The sequence below is a fragment of the Helianthus annuus genome, chromosome 5 (assembly GCF_002127325.2).
Source record: "Helianthus annuus cultivar XRQ/B chromosome 5, HanXRQr2.0-SUNRISE, whole genome shotgun sequence".
NCBI classification, from domain to species: Eukaryota; Viridiplantae; Streptophyta; class Magnoliopsida; order Asterales; family Asteraceae; genus Helianthus; species Helianthus annuus.
In genome coordinates this window covers 176,789,593-176,816,225 of record NC_035437.2, presented here as the reverse complement: position 1 = coordinate 176,816,225, position 26,633 = coordinate 176,789,593, and the positions used below count along the sequence as shown (strand labels likewise).

The 26,633-nt window shown below is 36.6% G+C and overlaps 2 protein-coding genes across 2 annotated transcripts; one reads left to right on the top strand and one right to left on the bottom strand.

Annotated features, from left to right (window-relative positions):
- The first annotated feature begins 17,127 nt into the window (after window positions 1-17,127).
- LOC110942372 (VQ motif-containing protein 9) lies at window positions 17,128-17,952 on the top strand. Its single transcript, XM_022184131.2, has one exon. The coding sequence runs from the start codon at window positions 17,128-17,130 to the stop codon at window positions 17,950-17,952; it is 825 nt and encodes a 274-aa protein (XP_022039823.1).
- A 3,518-nt stretch (window positions 17,953-21,470) lies between these two features.
- LOC110942373 (14-3-3 protein 2) lies at window positions 21,471-23,761 on the bottom strand. Its single transcript, XM_022184132.2, has 4 exons — window positions 23,109-23,761; window positions 21,961-22,083; window positions 21,737-21,853; window positions 21,471-21,646 (listed from the first exon to the last, which is right to left on the bottom strand). Exons 1-4 carry the CDS (start codon window positions 23,592-23,594, stop codon window positions 21,590-21,592), a joined length of 783 nt encoding a protein of 260 aa, XP_022039824.1. The 5' UTR covers window positions 23,595-23,761; the 3' UTR covers window positions 21,471-21,589.
- Window positions 23,762-26,633: the final 2,872 nt, after the last annotated feature.

Below are 26,633 nucleotides of genomic sequence, written 5' to 3'. Positions count from 1 at the left end.
CCTCCAAAACTTTGTTAAGAGCATAAGCTCACCCTTGTTCTCGGCAACGACGTACTATCATACCTCACATGGATCTATCAAATTTGATAGTACCTTCTATCGTTAAGTGACTTCGTTGTTACCCATTAAACTAGAGAAATAGGAGCACTAAGTTCAAGTTGGGTTTCCATCACTAACGATTCTATTGTGGTTTTAGACCCATGTCTCTCGCGGTATTCACAACCAAATCTCTCATCAGAGGTTTAGTAAATGGATCTGCCAAGTTCTTACTTGTCTTGACATAGACAACCTTGATGGTACCACTTTCAAGCAGTTGTCTCACATAATTGTGCCGAAGACCTATGTGTCTTGATCCCCCATTATACACTGCGTTGTACACTTTAGATAGTGTGGCCTCACTATCACAATACATGGGAATAGACGGCATTGGAACATCCCACAGACGGATGTCAGTAAGTAGATCTCTAATCCACTCTGCTTCCTTACCAGCCGCAGCTAGCGCTATGAGCTCAGCTTCCATAGTCGAGTGGGCAATACACGTCTGTTTCTTGCTCGCCCAAGAAACCGCTCCTTCTGCTAGAGTGAAAATCCACCCACTTGTAGATTTTGAATCATTGGTGCGATCAATCCAGCTTGCATTAGAATAACCTTCAAGTATTCTGGAAGAAGACGTGTATGTCAGTTCTAAGTTACTGGTCCTTTTCAGGTATCCAAGTACTCTACCCACTGCCTTCCAGTGTTCTGTCCCTGGATTAACAGTATACTGACTCAGTTTGCTTACAGCAAAAGCAATATCAGGACGAGTGTAATGCGTTGCATACATCATACTTCCAATAGCACTCGCATACTCCAGTTGAGCCACTGCTCTTCCAGAGTTCACATTAAGTTTCACACTTGGATCAAATGGAGTATTAAACTCTTTAATATTTAAGTGTTGAAACTTAGTCAGAATTTTCTCTATGTAATGAGATTGACTAAGAGAAATCTGACTTCCGGTTCTCTTCACCTTGATCCCAAGAATGGTGTCAACTTCTCCTAGATCTTTCATCTTAAAGTTCAAGGACAAATATTTCTTTGTTTCAGAAATACCTTCAAGGTGAGTGCTAATGATCAACATATCATCAACATAGAGACAAATCACGACTGTATAACCGGGTTCGCATTTAGTATAAATACATCTGTCAGCACTGTTGTGTCGAAACCCGAAAGCAGTCACAGTGGTGTCAAATCTCTCATGCCACTGTTTAGGAGCTTGCTTCAAACCATACAGAGATTTAATAAGCCTACACACTTTGTTCTCTTGTCCAGGCATCACAAAACCTTCTGGTTGCTCCAAATAAATCTCTTCATTTAGATACCCATTTAGAAATGCTGTCTTTACATCCATTTGATGGATGTACAGCCCTTTCAAAGCAGACACCACTATTAGGGTTCTTATAGAACCTATTCTAGCCACAGGTGCATAGGTATCAAAATAGTCGACCCCTTCTCTCTGCCTATACCCTTTAGCAACTAATCTCGCTTTATAGGCAGAGATGGATCCATCTGGATGATACTTCCTTTTGAAAATCCATTTGGATCCAATAGGTTTCTTTCCCTTGGGTAGATCAGCTAACTCCCAAGTTCCATTTCCCATAATGGAATCCATTTCATCATTGACTGCCTCCTTCCACAATGGAGCATCTCTTGATGACATTGCCTCGTTGAAAGTTTTAGGATCATCATCCAAATTTACAGCAAAAATGACCTCTCTCGTCACTTTCTTTTGAGTTCCTTCAACCAGGTACGAAAAGAAATCATCTCCATAACTTTTCTCTTTTCTAACTCTAGTACTTTTCCTTGGTTCTTCAACTATTGGTGAGGGTTGAACCCTTTTCTCAGAAGTACTAGAAGTTGTGGTGCCATTTGAGTTTTCATCATCTCTAGAAAACTTGTTCTCAAAGAATTCCACATCTCTGGATTCTACAACTATACCTGATTCGTCATCCAACAATCGGTAAGATTTACTATGCGAAGCATATCCAATGAATACACTCTTGAAAGCTCGTTCTCCCAGTTTGAGTGTCTTTGGATCAGGTACGCGATAGTAAGCAAGACAACCCCAAACCCTCAAATGCTCTAGGTTTGGTTTTCTTCCTTTCCATAACTCATATGGACTCGTAGGTATCACACGACTAGTGATCCTATTATGAACATAACATGCGGTTAACACAGCTTCCCCCACATATTACGAGGTAGACCCGATTGGTTTAACATACAGTTAGCCATCTCTACCAAGGTTCGGTTCTTTCTCTCAGCCAAACCATTTTGTTGGGGAGTATATGGTGCAGTTCTCTCATGTATGATGCCTTCTTCTTCGCAGAATGCATCAAACCTTCGGTTAAAGTATTCTCCGCCTCTGTCCGAGCGAAGAATTTTAATGCGTTTCTCCTTTTGTTTTTCAACCTCAGCCTTATATATTTTGAATGCCTCAAAAGCTTTGTCTTTTGAATGCAACAAATAAACATATAAGTATCGGCTCGAGTCGTCACAGAAAGTGATAAAGTATCTCTTACCCCCACGAGTAAGAACTCCATTCAGTTCACAAATATCTGAATGAATTAGTTCTAGTAGTGATGTATTGCGTTTAGGAACACTTGGAAAAGGTTTCTTTGTGAATTTTGATTTAACACAAGTTTCGCATTTTTCAAAGTCTTTATCATTTAATTTTAATAACCCTTTAGTTTGCATTTTTTCAATGTTTTTAATATTTGTATGAGCTAAACGTTTATGCCATAAAGAAATTGAACAAGCGATATAATCAGAAGACATAATTTCATTCAAATCAAAACCAATTGCATTACATTCACCAACACTAGAACTAACACTACCACCACTATCACTATCACTTTCATTCCCAAACCCATCAATCACTGAAACGCCCCCTTCATCCGAATCTTCTTCTTCACCAATCCCATCTTCAGCTAAGTCAAGACGATACATTCCACCCGTGTTCTTTGCTTGACCCACATAGATGTCGTTTAGAGAAAACTTCACACGGAGATTCTTGATAACCAGCTTGTAACCATTCCGATCAAACTTATCAGCAGAAACAAGACCCTTGGTGATACCAGGAACATGCAACACGTCCTGAAGAGTAACCACTTGACCATCTCTGAAGTTTAGCCGCACCGTGCCTTTACCTCGAACCTCTACACGATGTCCATCAGCACATACCACCACTGTTCCTTGAGGAACAGGAGCATAAGTAAGAAACGAGCCACGATTCCCACAAACATGAACAGTGGCTCCAGAATCCAAAAACCATCCTCTACATGCCACAATGCGTGTATATTGAGAAAGCATGTTGACTTCACCAAGACCCACATTGGCCACTAGATTGGTGACTTTCTCAACATCAATAGCACTCGTAGAACCAACCGTGGATCCAGATTTCCTCTGAGAGCACTCTCGTGCATAATGCCCTGTTTCTCCACAAACATGACATTTACCAGACCTCTTTGGTTGATGGTTGTTAGTGTGTTTTGACTTCTTGAATTCTTTCTTCTTTGGTGCTGTAAACTTCTTATTCCTTGATGATGCCCCTTTTCCCTTTTGACCAGATCCTCCAGCAACATGATTCACACTCGATCCGACTTTACCTATTTTGTCCCTGTTGCGCGTTTCCTCCTCAATTCGAAGGTGCTTCAACAGTTCATCCAAAGAGTAGTCCTCAGACTTGTGCATCATTCTCTTTGAGAAATCTTTCCAACCAGGAGGCAATTTTGCAATAATGACCCCTACTTGAAATATTTCTGGCAGCGGAATAGAAAGTGCAGTCAATTTGTTAACAAGAACTTGGAGTTCATGCACCTGCTCCAAGATTGACTTGTCATCGACCATTTGGAAGTCTAGGTACTTGGCAATAAGGTATTTGTTAGTACCTTCTTCATGAGCCTTGTACTTATCTTCCAAAGCTTTCCACAATTCTCTAGCACTTTTTATTGGCGCGTACAAGTCATAGAGACGATCCGAAAGGGAATTTTTGATGTGACCCAGGCAAAGATCTTCAGCTTCCTTACGGATAAGTCTTTGCCTTGCCAAATCTTCATTTGGGAGCTCTCCTGCTTCACCAGGAGGGTCATCAGGGATTGCAGGCAAGTCAGGATCAAGGATATAGTAAAGTTTCAGCACAACTAGCATGAACTTAACCTTGTCCGCCCAGCGGGTATAGTTCTGACCATCGAATCTGTCCAACTTGACAAACTCTTGATTCATGAATCTCAGATTGGCTGTTGGTAGTTCAGAGTCCATTAATTCTGTTGATTAAAACACAAAATAAAATCCTTTAAGATTGTTGAAAAATAATTTAATCAACAATTAATTTATTAATTACCGAGTTATCAGCCAAACCAGTTTGTTCCAACTTGAGCAAACTGATTAAAGAAAGGTAGAAGGAGACTGTCCCGTTGTCGGACGAATTTAAAGAACAAGTAAATTTAAAACCAACCTGGCGAGTGAGAACGAAGATCCTTGAACGAAAGCCTTGAACTGCACGGAAAAAACTCCTGTCCTTAAAGGATTTTACGCGCTCGTATTGCTGTGAGCTGCAGCGTAAACTCCCAGGATTTAATGCAGAACTGATCTGGTATTCCAACAGCAATGGAAACCAGAAAAACGCAGAAGCTGGAACGAAAACACGAACACACAGTAGAGAGAGAGAGAGCTGCGAAATTGTGTGTATATAAATGGGTAGCATGAGCCTTCAATTTATAGGTTTAGGATTCACCAAAGAATGAGAAAAACGTGGAGAGATATACCTAATCCCATACGAATTCGTTTTTCTGGATGCATATCCATACGAATTCGGTTACAGAACAGCTATCCAATACGAATTCGAATCAGTATGGGATAACCCCCACTGTTTCGAATTAATCTCTATCTCCTTATCTCATTTGAACCCCAGATCTGACCCACCTGACCAGACCTTAGCTAAAAATAAAAGCTCCTCGCGACGATGCGTACGTGCAAAGTGCGCCTCAAACGCGCCCATTCGCGCCTCAAACGCGACCATTCGCGAGCTCGCGGCTCGGCTCGGCTCGGCGCGCGTGTGGGCTTCACCCACTTCTCAACCCATTTATCACTATGGAGGCCCATAAGGGGTAATCCCTTATAAACCACCCAAACTTCAATCACTCCACCAATGTGGGATGGAGGAAACATACCAACTTGTATGTTCCTCTTTAATATTATCTATAATATTTCCAACAATCCCCCACCAAGTTGGAATGTTTCCTTTCACTTAGACTAATGATGTCACTAGGTGTCACGAAGATTAAACCCAGTTTATGTTGATAAACAAGAAGAGACAGATTAGATGGTGTCCTATGGAATTAAACCATTAACCTGATAGCCCCCTTTCGGTTTACCCCCACACATCACCAGTTGACTTTGCGTTCTCACTGAGCGCGAATATGGCCGTGCGCTATAAATCCTTTTCATGACCCTTTAGAAGATAAACCACTAATCTTCACTCGAGGCGGCACCACCCCTAGATCATATAGGCAAAGTTTTACATCATCCACGTTGCTTGGATGCCTCCAAAACTTTGTTAAGAGCATAAGCTCACCCTTGTTCTCGGCAACGACGTACTATCATACCTCACATGGATCTATCAAATTTGATAGTACCTTCTATCGTTAAGTGACTTCGTTGTTACCCATTAAACTAGAGAAATAGGAGCACTAAGTTCAAGTTGGGTTTCCATCACTAACGATTCTATTGTGGTTTTAGACCCATGTCTCTCGCGGTATTCACAACCAAATCTCTCATCAGAGGTTTAGTAAATGGATCTGCCAAGTTCTTACTTGTCTTGACATAGACAACCTTGATGGTACCACTTTCAAGCAGTTGTCTCACATAATTGTGCCGAAGACCTATGTGTCTTGATCCCCCATTATACACTGCGTTGTACACTTTAGATAGTGTGGCCTCACTATCACAATACATGGGAATAGACGGCATTGGAACATCCCACAGACGGATGTCAGTAAGTAGATCTCTAATCCACTCTGCTTCCTTACCAGCCGCAGCTAGCGCTATGAGCTCAGCTTCCATAGTCGAGTGGGCAATACACGTCTGTTTCTTGCTCGCCCAAGAAACCGCTCCTTCTGCTAGAGTGAAAATGATTACTCATAGTAAATGATTACTCGGCTAAGTGGGAGAATGTAAGATTAAATATATTACTTATTAATATTTAATCTATAGCCATCTTAATCATTTACATTATAGAGATCAAAATATATTAGAACCTATTATTAATTAGTTGGTAATTGTTGATGGACCATATTACCCTTAGTAACTAATTAGGTTTCCTCCTGGGTGCTTATATAAGGAGAGTTATGTGGAGGTTTAAGGGTTACTCAGTTTCACAATTCACACCCCATAAGCCATAACATCATCACGAAACCTCCTCTCCAAAGCCGATATCCCTTTTCGGTTTCTTAGCACCATCATCAGTCAGCACCCTAAGGAGGAACCGAATCAAGATGACAGGCATGTCGAACTCTCTCACAGGATTCTCCTCTGCACTGTCTGCTGTGACAGGTATGATTTATTTGTTTTCCTTCATACACAAACAGAACTGAACCAACAGATTCATGACAAGTTTTTGTTAAACATTTTCTAAAACCTAGGTCATGAATCCTATTTTTCATAAAACCTATGTACTCGCCGGCATTTTTATGCTGATATATTTTCACATATGTTTCAGGTGCTATAGTTGATGACTATTGATGATGATATTGATGCATGCTTACATAGGATTGGACGAGGCCTTAGTGACATTAAAAGATGCAAGACTAATTAATTTTTGTTATGTTTCTTTATTGTTAAGACATTGTAACTCATTTAATTCAATAAAACGAAATTTGTTTAATCCATGGTTGTGAAACAATGATTCTGTTACAACACTCCCCGACGTTTCCGCCACGTTTTTGTTGTTTTACGTGGTCGGGGTGTGACATTACTAAACAAGAAGAAAAAGTCTCTTAAATTAAAGAAAAGATATTATTATTGATGATTATAATTAAGAAAAAAAAAACACATCTGGCAAGAAAAAAAAACATCTTACTAAACAAGACGGAAAAGTCTCTTCAATTAAAGAAAATATATTATTATTGTGTATTATAATTAATTAAAAAAACTTCTTGCAAGAAAAAAAAAAAACCCTTACTAAACAAGAAGGAAAAGTCTCTTAAATTAAACAAAAGATATTATTACTATTGTTGATGATTATAGTTAAGAAAAAATAACTTACTAAACAAGAAGGAAAAGGCTCTTAAATTAAAGAAAAGATATTATTATTGATGATTATAATTAAAAAAAAAACTAAAAATGATACAATATATATTGTTTTGAAAAAACAAAAAGACATCTTACAATTTTATCAACAAAATGACCATGTTTCTCCTTGTATTCATGATAGTGACAAGAAAGAGCAACTTAAGGTGCATCTGAAATGCGTACTCCAAAAACATGACTTGATTGTATATAATATTATTATTCTAATATTCTAATTAGCTTTGTATGTTTAAACAAACTAATTGTGTACGATTATTTGATTCGATAAGATACGGAGTATTGAGTATAGAAAAGTCATTCTATAAACCTTTTATTTTATTAGTAGACAGTACCTCGTCTTTTATTAGTCTTGTCTTTTTCTAGTAAGTTTTATTTAATAGAACTTTAAGGGTGAAACCAACCATGTCTACTAAAATTTTCTAAATATGTATAATTGTATATCTATAGATTCGTATCATGTTGTGCTTGAAAGTTTTATCATTGAAGAAAACAAAATGAAAATTTAGGAATTTAAAAAATAGAGTGAAGTTATCCTTCACTAAAGATGAATTTGGTACCAACCGATAGCGATATTGAAAATCCTAAAAGCCGGGTATCAGTACCGGTATTTGAAGGTGAAAACTGATAAATATTGATACCAAAAACGTCAAACGTTGATATCCAAAATATCTCGGTTCAGGAAAATTGGTACTTGTTTCAGATTGGTACCCAATACCATTTGCTCATCCATATCCTACATAGTCTCCTAAATCTAATATTTTAAATTTTAAAAAAATGATTAAGAATTTGAATTAAATTTTTTTTTTCAAACTTAGCAAAATATATAAGGCATGTATATTAAAAAAATAATATTGAAACATGAAATTCAAACTTTTATTTATTTATTGTGTTATTTTAAAAAAAATAATATTTAATTAATTCTATTGTTTGTATTTCATTTTGTTAAATTCATTATAATTTTATAATACTTTTTATACATTCTCAATATACATAGATATTTCTTAAAGAGCGAAAGATGAATCTCCGTCTTCATTCATTATCTATCATTTCAATTAGTATGAAACATATTACATTCTTAATTAATATAATTTTATATGTTTCAAAATATAACACACTGTCAAAAGTTAGTTTGTATTACTCTCTTATACAATTTGCAACTTTGGTTGACTTTCAACGCGCCGTTTCACATTCACACAATTATAAGTTCCGTCCAACCGTTGTATCCATTAACCAAATACCCGCTCTCACTGGCTCCTAGCATTTTCATCTCCATATAATTCCTCCGGTAACCATCAACAACATTCTCTCGTCGTTCTCTCTCGCCTACAATTTCCACTTTTGTCGATCTTCATCACTTCCAATTCTGTTCATCCCTGATTTTGCATAGTGTCTTCTCATTTTTTCATCTCACGCTTCAATTCTGGTATGTTATCACCAGCAACGTTTTATGTTTTCAAGTTTTCACTGCAGATTAATTCATATCTTTGTTTGCATGATATGAACAAATTGTGTTTCATGTTTACAATTATATGTGGATTTTTGTTTGTAGAGTCTGAAAACAAAAATAGCATCACTTGATTTCATAAAAAAACACCACGAAGACCGAAGATTTGAAGATAAACAAAAAAATCAAGAATCATAAAAGTTTTCACAATCATCCCTCCCTTAATCAGATTTGGGGTCAATCTTCCCATCGATACATACATATTCCCAAATCCAATTGAATCTTAAATCTTGAAAGGCAGACTTGAACAAACACAAGGGATCAAAGAAACATTACGTATTCAACCAAAAGATAATCTTAATTTCATAAAGGATGAGGGTAATAGGGTATCCACACCAGATACATAGACTGGATTTGCGCTGATCTGGAAGCCTCTGCTTAGAACTCAACCGATCTACACGATTTCCTCGGAATAATGGTTGTTGACACGTTTTAACGGTGTGCATGCGTGGGGCTCACGATGTCGGAAGTTGCCGGTAGTGACCGACGGAAGAGAGGATAATGGAGAAGAAAATTGGACTTTTAAATATACATTGTTGTGAATCAGATATACATACATAATATTCCTTATGGGTTCATCCCCCAATAACCGTTTTGGTTTCACAATAACTGTTTGGCAGTTATATTGACTGTAATGAAAATATACATGTGCTCTTGATATAAATGTTAAATGAGATATACAGGGGATAATGAAAATACATTCTCTGAAGAGATTCTATAGAATGTTACCATTGTTTTATATCACGTTATCAGCACGATTTGCCTCAACACTGAGATTTACAGGCCATCTGCAACGTTGTTCTTCACCGGAGATTCATACGTATCTACATTTTTTCATACAATTCTCTGTTCATCGCACTTTATCCTGGTACGCATCATCACAATCTCTAATATGTGTTGCATATGATTATATGTAATCTGTTTCGATTTGGATTTTAGAATGCCCAAAATTAGAATTCTTTTATTATGATCTTAAAACACACAAATAGGGGTTTTAGATCTTACCGTCCTTATCGTACTTTTTGTGGGATTCAAGAATCAAGATGATGATTTATGTTTTATCCTTAGATCTCAAAACAGGAAATCAAATGTGGCTTCAAATTCAACCAGGCAAATTGAATGTTTTTTTTTTAACAAAAAACGGGCCACTTCATTCACCAATTGGTTCCAGCAAGTAACTGGTCTCCAAACATTACGACACCAAATATACAAGACTCCCAGTTACACCACATTAATTGACACATGTTTTGAATAAATCCGGTGTAATCAAAGTCTGTTATTTTTTGGCTTTAAAGATATTCATTTTCTTCTTCTTCCCAAAAGTACATGTTTACTAAGCAAGAAAAATTGTGTGTTGATCAAAATCATCCCGCCAACGGTAGGGGTAACAATGTTACAACGTTAAAGAACTTAGGGCAACAACAATAACGCACAACTACAATGCTAACGTCCGCACAGTATATGGCAACCTTCGTGGCAGTCAACCGGTTTCCGGCAAACTTCAAGGTTGCAATCGATAGACTAACGGTAGCATAACGGATTTTACGGTGTGGATAATGGTCAAATATATTGCCTACAATGTTGGCTTATACATATAGTGTAGGAGGCAAAATTGATGATACATATGCTAATCTTTTTAGATGCTATATATGACAAACTTTATATTTTACATTATTTTCTATAATTTTTTCTTCACTTATAAAAATACTTGGTTAGTACATTAATGACATTACGTTTTCTTCTGAAAATGAAAAGAATCTTTCCAAGTAAAATGATTTAGTAGGCGTTAGACAAACATAAAATTTTTCGTGTCTGATATAGCGATGCCAAATACATTCATAAACAGCGTCCCGCCGTAACGTGCGGGAAGGCGATAACTCGTTTAAAACAAACGGTTTTCACCTATAAACAGTTGTATAAGACCCTATCGAAAGTAAAAAAGTGAAGATAGAGTCAAATTACTAATAGATTTATAGAGACTTATAGTTATATATAAATAAATTTTTAGAGACTTGTAGTTATTTTTAGTCTGTAAATTAAAATTGTAATTTACTAATTTAGCTTCGTTATTATTTAATGTAATACGCAACTTTATTTGTAGAAAAATTTCTATCCGTATAGATTTATGAATTATATTAACCCACATAAGTTAGTGAAGTGGTTAGTGGAGTGGTTAAATCCTTGAATCAAATATTAGGGTTTGAAACTTCACCTGGAGCATTTTATAAGTGCAAGTTATTTAAGTTACTATTTATCAAATATTATGTAGTAGAGTTGTTAAAACTTTTTTCCCCCATTAATCAAATATTAGATTTTCAAACCTCACTTGAAGCATCTTCTTTTATTCCCTTTTAATTTATTTTTAAGTATAAACCTCTTGTATCACTTGGTCTTTTTGTGTGGCAGGCTTTTTTCTAAAGAAACCAAAGGAATAATGATTAAGTCCAGTAAAAAAAGGCTTGATGTTATATTTTATGTGACCCGTTTAAACTCGATAAAAAAGTTGCGACTCGACCTTGGTAGAAATCCGAACCGAAAGATTATGGCCCTAATGAAAAAAAAATATTGGTGCACCACATAGCCAATATGTATGTTATTCTGGGATTGCATACCTCATTTTGTTCTCATATGAAACATTCTTTTCATTAATGCGAAATTAAATGTATGTTATATGGACTAATGTTTTTTCTGTATCAATTGTAGAAACGGTGTTCGTATTCTAGTCATCTCCAATGTTGTAACACACGTTGTCACATTGGTTTAATGATACTATATACATGTTGCATGCATGCACCTTATTACCCTTAGAGAAAATGTTTCCCATTTTCTTGTTGTTTGAACCTTATAATGAAGGTTGTAGCATCTAACCATCATGGTGGCTTACCTCAAATTAAACTGTGTCTGGTGGAGATGGATATGATCGACTGGTTCCGCTGGTGACACGATGATATTCCAGTGGTCATCAGTGTTCCAAATTTGCCGTTCAAAAAAAAAAAAAAAAAAAAGATAATGCACCTAGTGAAAAAGTATAGGAAATAATCTCCTTCTTAAGCTTTGTAAAAGCAAGATGGTATGCCCACCCGCACTACTAGAAAATAGACCTCTATTAACACTTAAAATTAAAACTTAACTGGCCAGTTGACACATTTATCTCAACAGAACTTTAACAATACTTAGAATGAATTAAAACTTAACTAGCCAATTAACACATAAATATATTACCTGAGGTTTAGTGGAATCATACTTGTGTCCAGAATCTTCTAAACACAGTTAACAAATAAAAAATTTGACATACAATCACATAAAGTCCATTTTCGTGGAACTCAAACACTATCAACAATATTTCAAGAGAAATTGATATTTCTACAAAAAGTATAAATTTGCAATATGTCATAAAATAACATCCTCATGAATGTTATATGAATTACGTTCAATACACATACAATCACATAACGTCAAATTTCGTGGAACTCAAACATTATCAACAGATATTTCAAGAGAAATTGATGTTTCTACAAAAAGTATAAATTTGCAATATGTCATAAAATAACATCCTCACGAATGTTATATGACTTACGTTCCATACAAGGTGAAGTCACTCTCTTCTCATTAAGGTGTTGTTTGTTTTTGCAGACATAAATTGTCTGCAAGCTGATTTCATCTGTTTTTATGTCTGCAACTGAAGACGTGGTCTGAAGATCTGCAAGCTGAAAATATAAGATTGTTTGTTTTTATAAGTTTATACCGGTCAGAAGCGCATCAAACAATGACGAAACATTCACATTCCGCTTCGATCCAGCGGAGGAGAAGAGGGAGGTCGGAGAAGGAGCTGGTCACCGGAGGAGGAGGGAGGTCGCCGGAGGAGGAGATAGGTCGCCGGAGGAGAAGAGGGAGGTCGGAGAAGGAGGAGGAGCGGCGGTGGGAGGGGCTGATGTTTGGGGGAGGAGAAGAGGGAGGTGTGAAGATGTTTTAAGAAGGGGGTCCATAGTTTATTTTTTAAGATGAAAAAAACTGAGTTCAGATCTGTTTAAAAAAAAAACAAACAGTCTTCAAGGGTAACGTCTGCACGCCTGCAAACATCAGCCCCCTTAAAGATGTTTGAAGAAAAAACAAACAACCCCTAGTGTGACATATGATATGTACATCCTATGTCGCATTTTCGAGCATGACATCCTTGTATTCACGAGCACGACATACTCTAAATGGTAATCCTTCTTCGTCCGAATGAAATAAGTTCGAGATCCTAAATATATTATTGGACCCTTATTATTATTATTATTTTGCCAAAAAGAAACATATAAACAATTAATAATCTATATATGGTGATTAAGGTATACATGTCTTGCATAATTTTTACGTTGATTAACCTTTTATTTATGTTTGAACAATATGTTATAATAATTTTGAACACAGATGATAAAAAATATGAAAAAGGGTCGAATAAAATCAAACTCTCATAATATAAAACAAATATGTAAAAACTATACATACTATATCAGTTTGTGCACGTATTACCCTTATAATGTACTAGGTTAGAACCCTGTGTATTACACGAGTTGAATAAATATAATTTTATATATTAAATAATAAAAAGTTATATCTTTATGAACCTTGTATATTGTACGGGTTAAATAAATGTAATTCTATATATCAAATAATAAAAACGTTATATCTTTAAAAACCATGTGTATTACACAGATTAAATAAATGTAATTTTGTATACTAAATACTAAAAACGTCGTATCTTTAAAAAACCCGTGTATAATCGGGTTGAATAAATCTACCAAATAATAAAAAATTACATTCTTAAAAACCTCGTATATTACACGTATTGAATAGATCTAAAAAAGAGTTATATCTTTAAAAACCATGTGTATTACACAGATTAAATAAATATAATTTTGTATATTAAATACTAAAAACGTTGTATCCTTAAAAAAACCCGTGTATAGTCGGGTTGAAAAATCTACCAAATAATAAAAAAATTATATCCTAAATAAATGTAGTTTTGTATATTAAATACTAAAAACGTCGTATCTTTAAAAAAAACCCATTTATAGTCGGGTTGAAAAATCTAACAAATAACAAAAAAAAATATATCCTTAAGAACCCCGCGTTTTACACGAGTTGAATAAATATAATTTTGTATACCAAATAATAAAAAGCTATATTTTTAATAAATTAGGATAACATTTAATATTAATTTATTATTTATATATTTAATATAAGATAAGTAGATAAGAGAGGTATTTGTTTTAAAAATATACTAAATTAACAATTTAGATTTGAGGATAATATTTTATTAAAGTATGATAAGATTTAATATTAATTTATTATTTATTTAGTTAATATAAGATAAATATAGTTTTGAAGATACCTTCAATGAATGACATGTGTCCAAAAGTTGGTTTCTTTTATGATAGTAGTTAGATTTTTACAAATCAATTATTTACGCAAATCACCTACACAAGTATCGATTAATAGAATAAACTTTCAAACATTTCATTTTCTTTGAAAAGATTCATTACTTCTACATTAAAACATATCATTTCTGTATGGAAAGATTCATTAATTCTACTTTCAAACATTTCATTTTTAATGGAAAGATTCATTAATTCATTTATGATATGTTAATTTTTCCAAATTTGTCTAAAATATACACATTTATAAGTTAGTGTTCCCAATTTGTAAATATTTCAGAAAGCTCGTCTATATAGCTCCAATTATATGTAGTATTATCTAAAGAACATACGTTCAATATTGCTATCATGATGTTAATCGTATATAAAATGAAGGGCCTTTTTTGTTTGAGATAAATATATATTATTCTCCACATATACAAAAAAACAAGTAGGGGAATAGTGCCACACAGCTGTGTGGCACTCCCTTATTGGACCACCAGTTTTATTGTTTTATATTCGTTTAAAATTACGATTTCGTCCTTAATTTAAAATAAAATTATGTTTTCGCCCCCACTTCAAAATAAAATTATGTTTTTGTCCCTCGCTCAAAATTACGATTTTGCCCTCGGTTCACAATTATGATTTTTTCCCCAGATTACAACTACAATTTTGGCCCCAGTTCAAAATAAATTTTTGCTTTTGCCCAAACTCAAAATGACGAGCCACATATACAAAAAACAAGTAGGGGAATAGTGCCACATAGTTGTGTGGCACTCCCTTATTGGACCACCAGTTTTATTGTTTTATATTCGTTTAAAATTACGATTTCGTCCTTAATTTAAAATAAAATTATGTTTTCGCCCCCACTTCAAAATAAAATTACGTTTTTGTCCCTCGCTCAAAATTACGATTTTGCCCTCGGTTCACAATTATGATTTTTTTCCCCAGATTACAACTACAATTTTGGCCCCAGTTCAAAATAAATTTTTGCTTTTGCCCAAACTCAAAATGACGATTTCGCATTTTCGCCCCTTTCAAAAATTATTATTTCGCCTTAAGTTTAAAATTATGTTTTTGCCCGGTTCAAAATAAAACTATGCTTTTGCCCCTATTCAAAATTTTGAATTTGCCCGAGTTCAAATTAAAAATATAGTTATGTCCCCAGCTTAAAATTACGATTTTGTCCTTAGTGCAAAGTTATATTACGCTTTTGTCTTCGGTTCAAATTTATAGTATTGCCATTACTTTAACTTTTGGCAAATTACGATTTTACCCAAGTCAACAAATACAACTTTGCCCTCAGTTCAAATTACAGTATTGCTATCGTTTTAGTTTTTTTAGCAAAATTATAAAAGTGTTTTTTTATATTACTTGACTGGATTTATTTTTTTTCCATGTCAAGGAGCTTACTAAAAGTCGCTCATTAATCCTTACAAGCTACAGTTTTGCCCTGAGCTCTGAACTACGGTCTTGTCATCGTTTTAGTTTTTTTCCCTAACAAAACTATAATAGTGTTTTTTTAATTGATTGATAATTATTCGGTCATCGCCTCGCAACGCGGGCAGTGGCATTAACTAGTTGTTATATAAAGTATGATAGACGATTAGTGATTTAACAATACAGAAGAATTGTCAAATATTAAATTGTAAATGACTAAAATAGCCTTTTCCTTTTGTCATTGTCTATGTATATACACCATGTTTATGGGAATTAACAAAAGACATGAAAAAGAAAAAGCAATAAAAATATTATACTCCCGAGGAGTAAAAGGCAAACAAATCATGACTCTTCATTTGGCTTCTTTTCATATAACACTTTAACTCCTATTTTTTGACCGATTTCTTTCAATTTTTACTCCCAACTTGTAAGTTGTTTTCTATTATTTAACCTAAATTTCGTATACCACTTTAACTCCTATTTTTGACCGATTTATTTCAATTTTAACTCCCAACTAGTAAGTTGTTTCTATTATTCAACCTAAACATATATTTTTTTACATGTTTTATATAATACAAAATATCCATATTTTTAGAGCTCATCCTTGTTTCATAGTGTCTGTTTTGACTTAAAGTCAAGTTTTCTTTATAGTTTATAATCATTCTTTTCCAACTTCCATTCAACAAAACCAAACTTGTTTATATATATTTTAATATATAGATTACAAACATACAATACATATCTATCTTCCATTTTAACACTAATCCATAATACGTATACCTCATGCCTTTTCTAACTATGATTCCATATTAAACACGTTTACATCGTCCATCATCGTTACCATACCCATGGTGGCCAACCCCCCCCCCCCCCCCCCCACACACACACACACAACCCTTTCACACGTTACCAAGCTAACACTCAACCTTCTTCGCATCGCTCTACCCCCACCAGTATAATAACGCACCCCAAAGTAAAGTGAAGCCACATCGATGATGATATAGTAACCCACTACGCTCAACCCAACAACCGTAAAACACAACCCATTTTTCATATTTGTAAAATAACTTTTTTCACTAGTGACATGTAAACAAATTTGTTCCATTCGGAAAAGTCTACATGGTCCATGTGATGTCCCTTGCTCTATATCATCCATGTGTTGTCCCTTCCTCCATCCCCCATCTTCTCCCCTTTGAAACATATCTACAACTTTAAAAGATGTCTGATTTTTATATAAATATAAATATATTGTTTCACTGTCTCTGTTTTTGAGCACATATTATTAGATTATATATTTCATTACATAAAAGTTTTACTCATCTTCTCCAAATAATAATAATATCCCAATATTATTATTATTCATCATAAGAACTGAGATATCAATATATCATATATAGATACATATATAGAGAGAGAGGGAGGGATATCTAGAGAGAGAGAGAGATGGATAAAAGCTGTCATTCATCTGGGGAAGAATCTTCTGCTACAAACCCTAATCTTGAATCCAGTAAAGATCAGTACTTGAAGCAAATTCACAGATTATCTCACAAGATTTCAAAACCCCCAATTAGAAAACAACAACCCCCCTTTGAATTCGATCATCATCACCTCCATCAACAAATCCATCATCCGCCGTTGATCTCCGATGAATCTCAACCGTCCAATCTCCACCACAACCAACAACAACACCAGCCGCCGGTCTACAACGTCAGCAAAAGCGACTTCCGTGACGTCGTACAAAAACTCACCGGCTCACCGGCACACGAAAGACTCATCAACCCAATACCGCCGGTAAAACCCCAAAGCTCCCGGTTACAAAAGATCCGTCCGCCGCCGTTACAAAACCTCGTTAACCGCCCACCTCCGGCTGCCGGAGCGCCGCCGGCAAACCCTAACTTCCGGCCAGGTGCCGGAACCGGAACGGGAACGGGAAACGGAAACTTCTTTGCCAACCGGAACCCACTATCGCCGCTGCCGCCGTTGCCGTCGGTGCACGCGGCGGCGGAGTCGCCGATCTCCGCCTACATGCGGTGTTTTCAGACAAACGTCACCGGATTCGGACACCCTTTACCGCCGCAAGGCCAACCGTCAACTTCTCTTCCGCAGCCGGAGTTTCCTCCGCCGTCTTCGCCGCTGCCGTTTGGGTGTCTGCCGCCGTCGTTATCTCCGAGGTTTCCGTTTTCTCCGACGAATCAATTTGGGTTTCAACAGTTGACACCACTGTCTCCTACTCCTCCGGCACCAAGCCCAAGATGGAAGTCTGTTTGATGATTGTTAAACAATTTGGGGAAAAATGTAAGTTTTAAGATTAGGGTTTTTGTTTTTGTTTTGTTTACTGATCTTTTTTACATATATTTTTGTATATGTATATGTTCATCAAGGTTTATTTTTTGGGAGAAAGATCAGTGTGCAAGAATAGTTAAGAGAGATTTGTTTAAAAAAGTTATGTACATGATTGGATTTATGTATAAAGAAACCCTAGGTTTTCTGTTTGTTTTTGTGTTCTTTTGTTTTGTTTCATCAAGTTTGGTGACAGTTTTATGTTTATGCATCTTTTTGTTTAGTTATAGATTCATTTGTCTTGGTTTATTTTGTGTAATAAAAGTATTTAGATGTGATGTGAATATATGATATTATCTTTTTTTGTTTTAGTTGTTTAGAAGAAAATAAATTATGAAATTTGGTGTGAAGATGAAGAGCAGGGTGTAAGAATCAAGCACATTTAGATTATGTTGCTAGGGTTGCTATAATCATCACAAAGTTTAGATTCCCACATGTAAAGGTTGAACCTTTTTCATTTTTGGTTTTCAAGATTTCTTTGCTATGGACATTAGAGCAACACAATGACCCCATGTTAGACTTTTTTTCGGCCACATTGGTCTAGTGGTATGGTGTCCGACCCCACAATGGGTTCAAATCCTTGCATTTGCAAGTTAATATGTGGTTTAGATGTAAAAAATGCTATTAAAAGAAAGAAACATTTTTTGGTCAAAACCCCCCTCTCTCTACTCCTAACGGATCTCCATTCCTTTCGCTTTCTTCGCATCTTACAAGGAGCGCCCGTTACACAAACCATGGCCTCGGAAACCAGTGAACTTTTTGCCCTCTTCCACCTCAACCATTAGTCAACTTCGACGGACCCATTACGGATGCCATTAGATTTTTCAATTGTTTGGTTGTTGAGTTTTGATTTTCGCGACTTTTCCATGGGTAGGTAGGAAGAATGATGGGAAAACATACCATCAAACTCAAAACATCTCTATCTGGTTCCTTCTTTCCAACATCCCAAAATCAAGTTTTAAGATTATTCTCACAAGATTAAATAGGGTCAAAACATGTTTCAACATCATGGAATAACATAAAAGTAGTAGTGTTTAAATGTCTATAGTATTGACTAGTCTCCACTTCAGTGTGTGGTATGTTTTCATTTCTAGTTTATCTAATAAAATAAATATACATAAGTGGTCAGGAAGACATGGTCAATATTGGCCCAGTTGTGATCTTTTAAAGACACTGGCTTACATTTAATGAGCTACAATCTAAAGATAGCATTGTTATGTCATGATAGACCCGGTTGTGTTTTCACACATGGACATGGTGCAGATAGATTGAGCCAAATCTTGCATTATATTCTAGTCTTTGACTGGTCCCCTCCATTAACACATGCCATTCACTCATTGTGCTATAGTTATGTCGGTGAAATAAATATAATAATAAAAACAAACCCAATTAACAAATCTAAGGACTTTTTTTTTAAACGGTAGGATTCTATAACAGGCCAACATATGCTGTAAAAACCTCAAAAAAACGTACAGTACGAAATAAAGATAACATACATGTGACACCCCCAACTCCCGACCTAAACTAGTTTATTATGTCTCTTACATTGAAATCCACCCATCTAACCCAGTTAATGTTCTCAAACTTCGAACGGCTTTTTAACCAGATGAACGAATCCGCCTTTATCTCATCCACCACTTTACTACCCGAAGCTCGAATTCCGTTGAACTCCTGTTCATTCCGCGCCTTTCAAATGTGCCAAATAGTCGTTTGAAGAATCAGATTAACTACTTTCTTCCATGCTTTTGATCCTTTCCATTGATCAGCTTGTTCCAGAAGTTCTTTGGTAGATCCGCAATTCGTGTTAGTCAGAAGATTCATCGTACAAATAAGAACTAAGTGATCCACCGTCTCATCAAAGGCGTCACACCTGCAGCATACCATATTTTGTAGCTGGACACCTCTTTTACTCAACTTTGTTTTAACAGGAACCCTGCCCATGGCTATCCTCCATAAAAACACATTCACTCTCGGCGGAGCCCAACAGTTCCAGTATTGCCATTCATCTTCAATAACCGCAGTTCGCCTTCTAATTTGATCCCTAACCTCAGCGACTGAAAAGTCATTAGATTCATCAGACTTCCAAGCCCATACATCCTCACCCTCTTTAAATTTTAGGAATAACACCAAATATGAGATTAGTTTCGAAAATATTTGCGGGATTGGGATTGATAAAGAATTAGGTTATACCCATGTGATTACTCGTTTAACAGAATATAATCTAGGTTACATCGATAATGCTAAAGAACTTTTTTTTATAGGTTTGAACTTCGGACTTACCCTTGAAGAGTCATATGCCTCTATCTAGTGGGATAGTCTCACGTTGATAAAAATGTATAATATTTAGTTAAAAGTATTTAGAATCTTAAAATTATTAAATAGATGTATAGAATCATTCTTCACCGCTTAAATGGTCCATCTTTACGTCATATCTTTCAACACATTCCTTTCGCTATTAATTTCTTTGGAATCTGACCCTGACAAAGGGTCTAGGTCTACACAATGCCTAATTGATGTGAAACCTTGACCCTCAAAGAGTCACTTGCTGCCATGGTTGCTAGCATGTCCACGCAATCCTGTGCCTTGCACGAGCAATCTTGTAAGCCCACCATCCTCATCTCAGACTCGCCACTCAATACGCACAAACCCAAGCCTGTATCGCCACACTTCCTAAACCTGATCCCAAACCACCAGCTACACCACCACCACCACCATCGCTCCCTCCCCACCATCACCAACACCGGCTCCAACTCAAATACCACCACCGACACCAAAACCATCTCCATCTTCAAGTCTTAACAACAAAGGTATCCGTCATAGCCACTACCACGTCACCTTCAATGCACCAAAGCCAATAACAATCATGTTGAAGATTGTCATGATTTTAGCGTCAGCAACCAAATTTAGACCCATCAAAAGCGTAACCAGGAGACGAGAGTAGCACCCCAAGAAAACCGCCTTGAATGCCATTGGGAGAATGGAATGGCGACCACCATGGCGCACTGCCAAGCCTTCTTCAGATTTCGTCCCTGAGAATAAGGACATTTTCAAGCAGTGGCCATTGATACGTACCCAACCCTGTTCTATCCCCCACATCACTGCAACCCATGAAAAAACAGTTTCCTACTTGTTGTTTGTTAGTGATTAGATGAGTGGGTTAGCAGTACTACATGTTCTGTTTGTTTTCGTTTGCTTAACTCCATTTGGTTGCAAGCCTATAAATAGGCAAGCTTTTTAATGTTTTGGTGCGAATGCAATCAGAAACTTGCCAAAAGCGTTGCTCCCTTCTCCCTATTTATTTACGAAATTTATGAGTAACGAGTACCCGACAAGTATGAACATAGGATTACCAATCTCGTGTCATACCCAACCCTACCATCCCCACAACATTATTTACGAAATTTATTTTGTCGGATAAAACTACGACAAATTTTAATCGGAAAAAAAAAAAAAAAAACATAGACAAACCATTAAATTCAACACACTTAAGTTGTAACAACATAAAACAATGAAGCTCCAACAGTCTTTTCTAATAAACATAAATGGATGAAACTGATGTCGGTTATCATTCCTTTTGTTCGTCATTTTGCTTGGCTTCCTTGATCTCATCAGCCCCCTCATCCTGCATCAACATTCAATTAGAACAGATTTAATTCGGGTTTTTTGGATGACGTCATACAGACGTAAAAAAAAATCAAATTTTAAGTTATACCTGCATATCAGATGTCCACAAAGTAAGATTGTCACGAAGGAGTTGCATGATCAAAGTGCTATCCTTGTACGAGTCTTCACCCAAAGTATCTAACTCAGCGATGGCTTCATCGAACGCCTGGAATACGGAGTAAATAAATCTTCTTAATTCGTATTCATTCCCAAGCGACACATAGACTACAACGTGATTGCAACATTTATATAACATTTAAAATCTTATTATACCTGTTTGGCAAGACCACATGCACGATCTGGTGAGTTCAAAATCTCATAGTAGAACACCGAGAAGTTAAGAGCCAATCCTAGACGGATTGGGTGTGTTGGGGCAAGTTCAGCATTTGCAATATCCTGTAAAATTAAATTTTACATCACAGATCAGTAATAAGACAAAACAAAGTTATGTATTGGATTATCATGAATTAAAATTGCTATATAGGTATAAACATAGACATCAATAATTAGGTATAAAGCAGTAATATCTACAAACTTGCACATATTACTATGTAGTTAATATCCCGATACATCACCGATATATCAGTGTTATCGGTCCCCTGCCGAGATATCGATGCAAAATATCGGCGACATTGACCGATATATCACTGATTTTCCCGATATCAGTACCTTTCTTTTTAGTCCTACCATTTGTCTTTCTTCTTATTGCTGCTATTAGCGTTTTAAGTCTTAATTGTTAGTTGTTACTGTTAAACGTTAATGTTTTAAGTCTTAGTAAGTTCCTACTTGCTACAATTGTTAGTGTTTTGCAAGTTGCAAAAGGTAAATTTGTTAATGGTAAGAGAGTATACTGAATTGTTAGTGTTATATAAGTTTAGCATGATATTAAAATTACTGATATCTCACCGCAATAAGTTTTGCTATATGTAGAGTATACTGCAAAAGGTTATATAAGTTCAGCATGATATTAAAATTACCGATATCCACAGATATCTCACTGCAATAACCGATATCTCTCAAATATTGGTCCTAGACCGATATCTGATATTTTACCGCATTAACTACTTAGCATATTCAAGAAATGGACATAAACAATAACATACAACTACGAATCACATGATCAATTTGAATATCACCTGATCAATAGCAAACCCTAAGTTAATCATAATTAAAGCCCTAATTAACATATGCAAACCTACATTAACTAATCAAAGTCAACGATAACCGATTAGCATGCTTCTACATATAGCAAATGGTAAATCAAATATCTAGGTCAAGCATTACATAAATCCTAACTTATACCAGCAGATCTACATGTGTATTCCCTAAATTCACAACTCAATCTAACCTAATTCGATTCACAACACACAAATCACATCAATAGTTCCAACATTTCAACTAAAATAAGTAAATAACCAAACCTGAGCGGCCTTATAAGCATTGAGAGTACTCTCAGCAGCCTCTTTCCGTTCAGCACCGGTCTTAAACTCCGCAAGGTAGCGATGATAATCTCCCTTCATCTTCAAATAAAACACCTTCGAGTCGCCAGAACCAGCAGACGGAACAAGTTTCGAGTCCAGAAGCTTCAAAATTCCATCACAAATGTCCGAAAGCTCCTTCTCGATCTTCGATCTGTACTCCTTGATCACAGCCACATGCTCCTGGTTACCGCGAGACTCCTCCTTCTGCTCGATCGAAGATATTATCCGCCACGACGCACGGCGAGCTCCGATCACGTTTTTGTACGCGACGGATAACAGGTTGCGTTCTTCTACGGTGAGTTCTTCTGAGTCGGTGAGTGAGTTGGAGACCTTTTCCATGAATTCTACCATCTCTTCGTAGCGTTCGGCTTGCTCCGAGAGCTTTGCCATGTAGACGTGCTCCTCACGCGCCGCCGGTGATGCCATGGGATCTGGTGATTGGGAGGGAGGAGACAGTTAGGGTTTGAAATTGAGTTGTTGTTTTTAGAGAGAGAGAGTGGTGTGAGAGAGGTGGAGAAAAAGAGGGGATTTTTATAAGGTGAAAATAGGTTGGTTTCTTTCTAATCATACAAAATATTTTATTGTTCATTTTTGTGTGAAGGATTTCAAACAATTTGAATACAAGTTATACAATGGAAATTCAAATCTCAAATCAATCATTTGTTATGTGATGATAATAGATATAACTAGATGTAAGACCCCGCCGCGTTGCGGTCGGGGCTTACAAATTCAGCCGGCATGGGTTAGTTAATGATTAAGGGGTTGTTTGTTTACCTCTTAATGAGGGTCTGAATGGTTCAGACAGACATTTTACTGGTTCAACACTTAATGATTCATACTATTTGTTTCGTGAGTAAATGTCTGAATGTTTCAGACATTTGCATCTGAATGATTAATTATTATACTAAGTCTCAATGGTTAAGACCTCTAATCTGAATTGGTCAGACATTTGTCTCTGAACGGTTAAGCATTATACTGTCTCTTAATAGTTCAGACCTAATACTGCTTAAACATTTAATAGTTCAGACCTCTTACTGATTCAGCATTTAACCTTTCAAAAGTTACAAAAACAGCCCCTAAACATTATACATGAGCTCCATGTTACGGCCGATGTATTCGGTACCGGTACCCACTTTTCTTGTTTTTCAGTACCGGTAGCACCCGCCGCGTTGTGACGGGTACTACGATTTGTTGCTCCAATGAAGCACGACAGGCTGTAACGGCAGAGTGTTACTCGGCCATGTTCTTCAAGTAATCACTATAAACCATCGCGACATAACCCCTCCATATATATGCGCATGTAATTTAAGTTGTGGAGAATACAATTGGAATTACAAAGGGTATAGTGATGGTGTAATGTGGAAATCAAAGTGTAGGGACATGCAGATTTCATTTTTTTTTTGGGACGGCAAGTTGCACTTTATTCATCACCACAACAATACATACAAAATTGCACAAGCAAGGTGCTAGCACAATACTGCAGACCACCCATAACATCATATTTGTGACACTTCAGGTTTTCCCGGGCAACTTCTTGATTTAACATTGCGTGTACGTATATTATTAAATGAAAACTATGAATTATCTGTTATTATGTGTTGTATGTATGTACATTATATGTATGTGTGTGTTACAAGTGAGCCGAGACCACGAACCCGACTCGAGACCACCCGGTCTCGAGTGAACAGTAACATTTGGGCCGGTTGGGCCATACCACTCGGAACCAAACCCACTAGGGGTGTACCGGCCTTGAAACGGGTATAAAAACCCAAAACCCACACACTCTCCTTTACACTCTCCCTCATTTCACCCTCACTACACTCTTTCTAAAACCCTAGCAACCAAGCATCACCCTCTTCCCCCTACTCGGAACCAACCGGTGACAACACTAGGACCTCGGCTCAAGCTTAGAATCATCCGGAAGTTCATTCATCGACCCTCTATACCTTCACATTTAGAGTATCTCTCCGGTTAGTGACTCTTTTGGTTCCTATGGTCTAGTTACATGGTAAATTGTTGTTTATTGATGATGAAAGTGATTGTTTGATAAAGAAAATGGTTACTTGTTACCAGATGATGCTTATGTGATGAATAAGGTTTTAATGCATAAGATGTTGATGGTTATCATACTAGCTTGACTTGTAAGTATAGAAATGAATAAATGCCTTGCAATATATATGAGTTTGAATGAATATGTGATTCAAAATACGTGATTTTGAATGCATTTCCGGTTGGTGATCACTGTTTTAATAATTCGATGCAACATAGGAGGTTTTGTTAAAGGTTGAAAACCCTAAAATGATGAACTATTTGAATGTGGCTTGAATATGTGAAGAACATGTTGAAGGTGATATGAATATTTGAAAATCATGTTGTTTGATCGGTTAAAATGGGAATCCAGACAAGAAAACATGTTTGTGCACTCTCATTGGATAGTACACATTATCATGAAATCAAAATGCTATTGGTCAGTACATTCGACAGGTTCTAGAAGATTTCTGTGCACGTAATCATGGTTGCGAGTCGGAACCCTTGGTTGCGACTCGAGAACAAAGCATGATGAACCGAGACGGGCTTCAGGGACTCGAGACCGACTAAGTCTCGACTTGAGACGACATGATCTCGACTCGAGACTGGGCTCGAGACTCCTGAGATTGCGACTCACAAGCAGCACACTCGAGACCAAAACGTGATTCTTCGAGATCTCCCGGTTGCGACTCGAGACCGTGTATTCTCGAGTCGAGACCACCCTTGTCTCGACTGGGCTGCCTACGTGTTATTGGGCCACGACTTGTTGGGCTATCTGTTGACTGGGCTGCATGTATTTCTGTTACTGTTTGTTTGTGAAAATGTTAGGGCAGGCCCAATAACCCAACTGTTTGAATGTATGCATGCTAAGTGTGTCTATACGTGTTTGCTATACGTGATTACTTGTACCCCAACTTGACCTATATTTGGTAACCATGCTAGGACGTGGTGACCAACGTGATTGACCGGGTAATTAATCTACCGAGCAACCCAAGGTGAGTTCACAACTTAAAGCATGCGTCCCCGGTGGTTTGGGAAACGGAACTAAAAACAACACTATCCCCTTATGAGGGATACAACTTACTTTTCTTCCCTTGTTATTGGGAACCTTTAGTTAATTACTGTTTATACGGATTGCAACAAACGGCACTAAACGAAACTCTATCACTCAAGTCCCTACTACATAATACCGATTAGTCGCCGGGGCCAGGCGAACGGGTTATTAGTTGATAGCGCTATTTAGGTTTTACCAGCCTCACACCGTGCCCGTGTATGGGATCGGTCGTGAACTAATGTACTCAGGCATCCGTCAATGATGATAGAACATTGACATCGGGGCATCCTGCGGAAACGCAAACGGTTACCTAGTGTTCGGTATTGGAAAAACAGTTTAGTCGCTAACTTTTGGGGTAGCTCCCCATGGCATGTATAAACGGA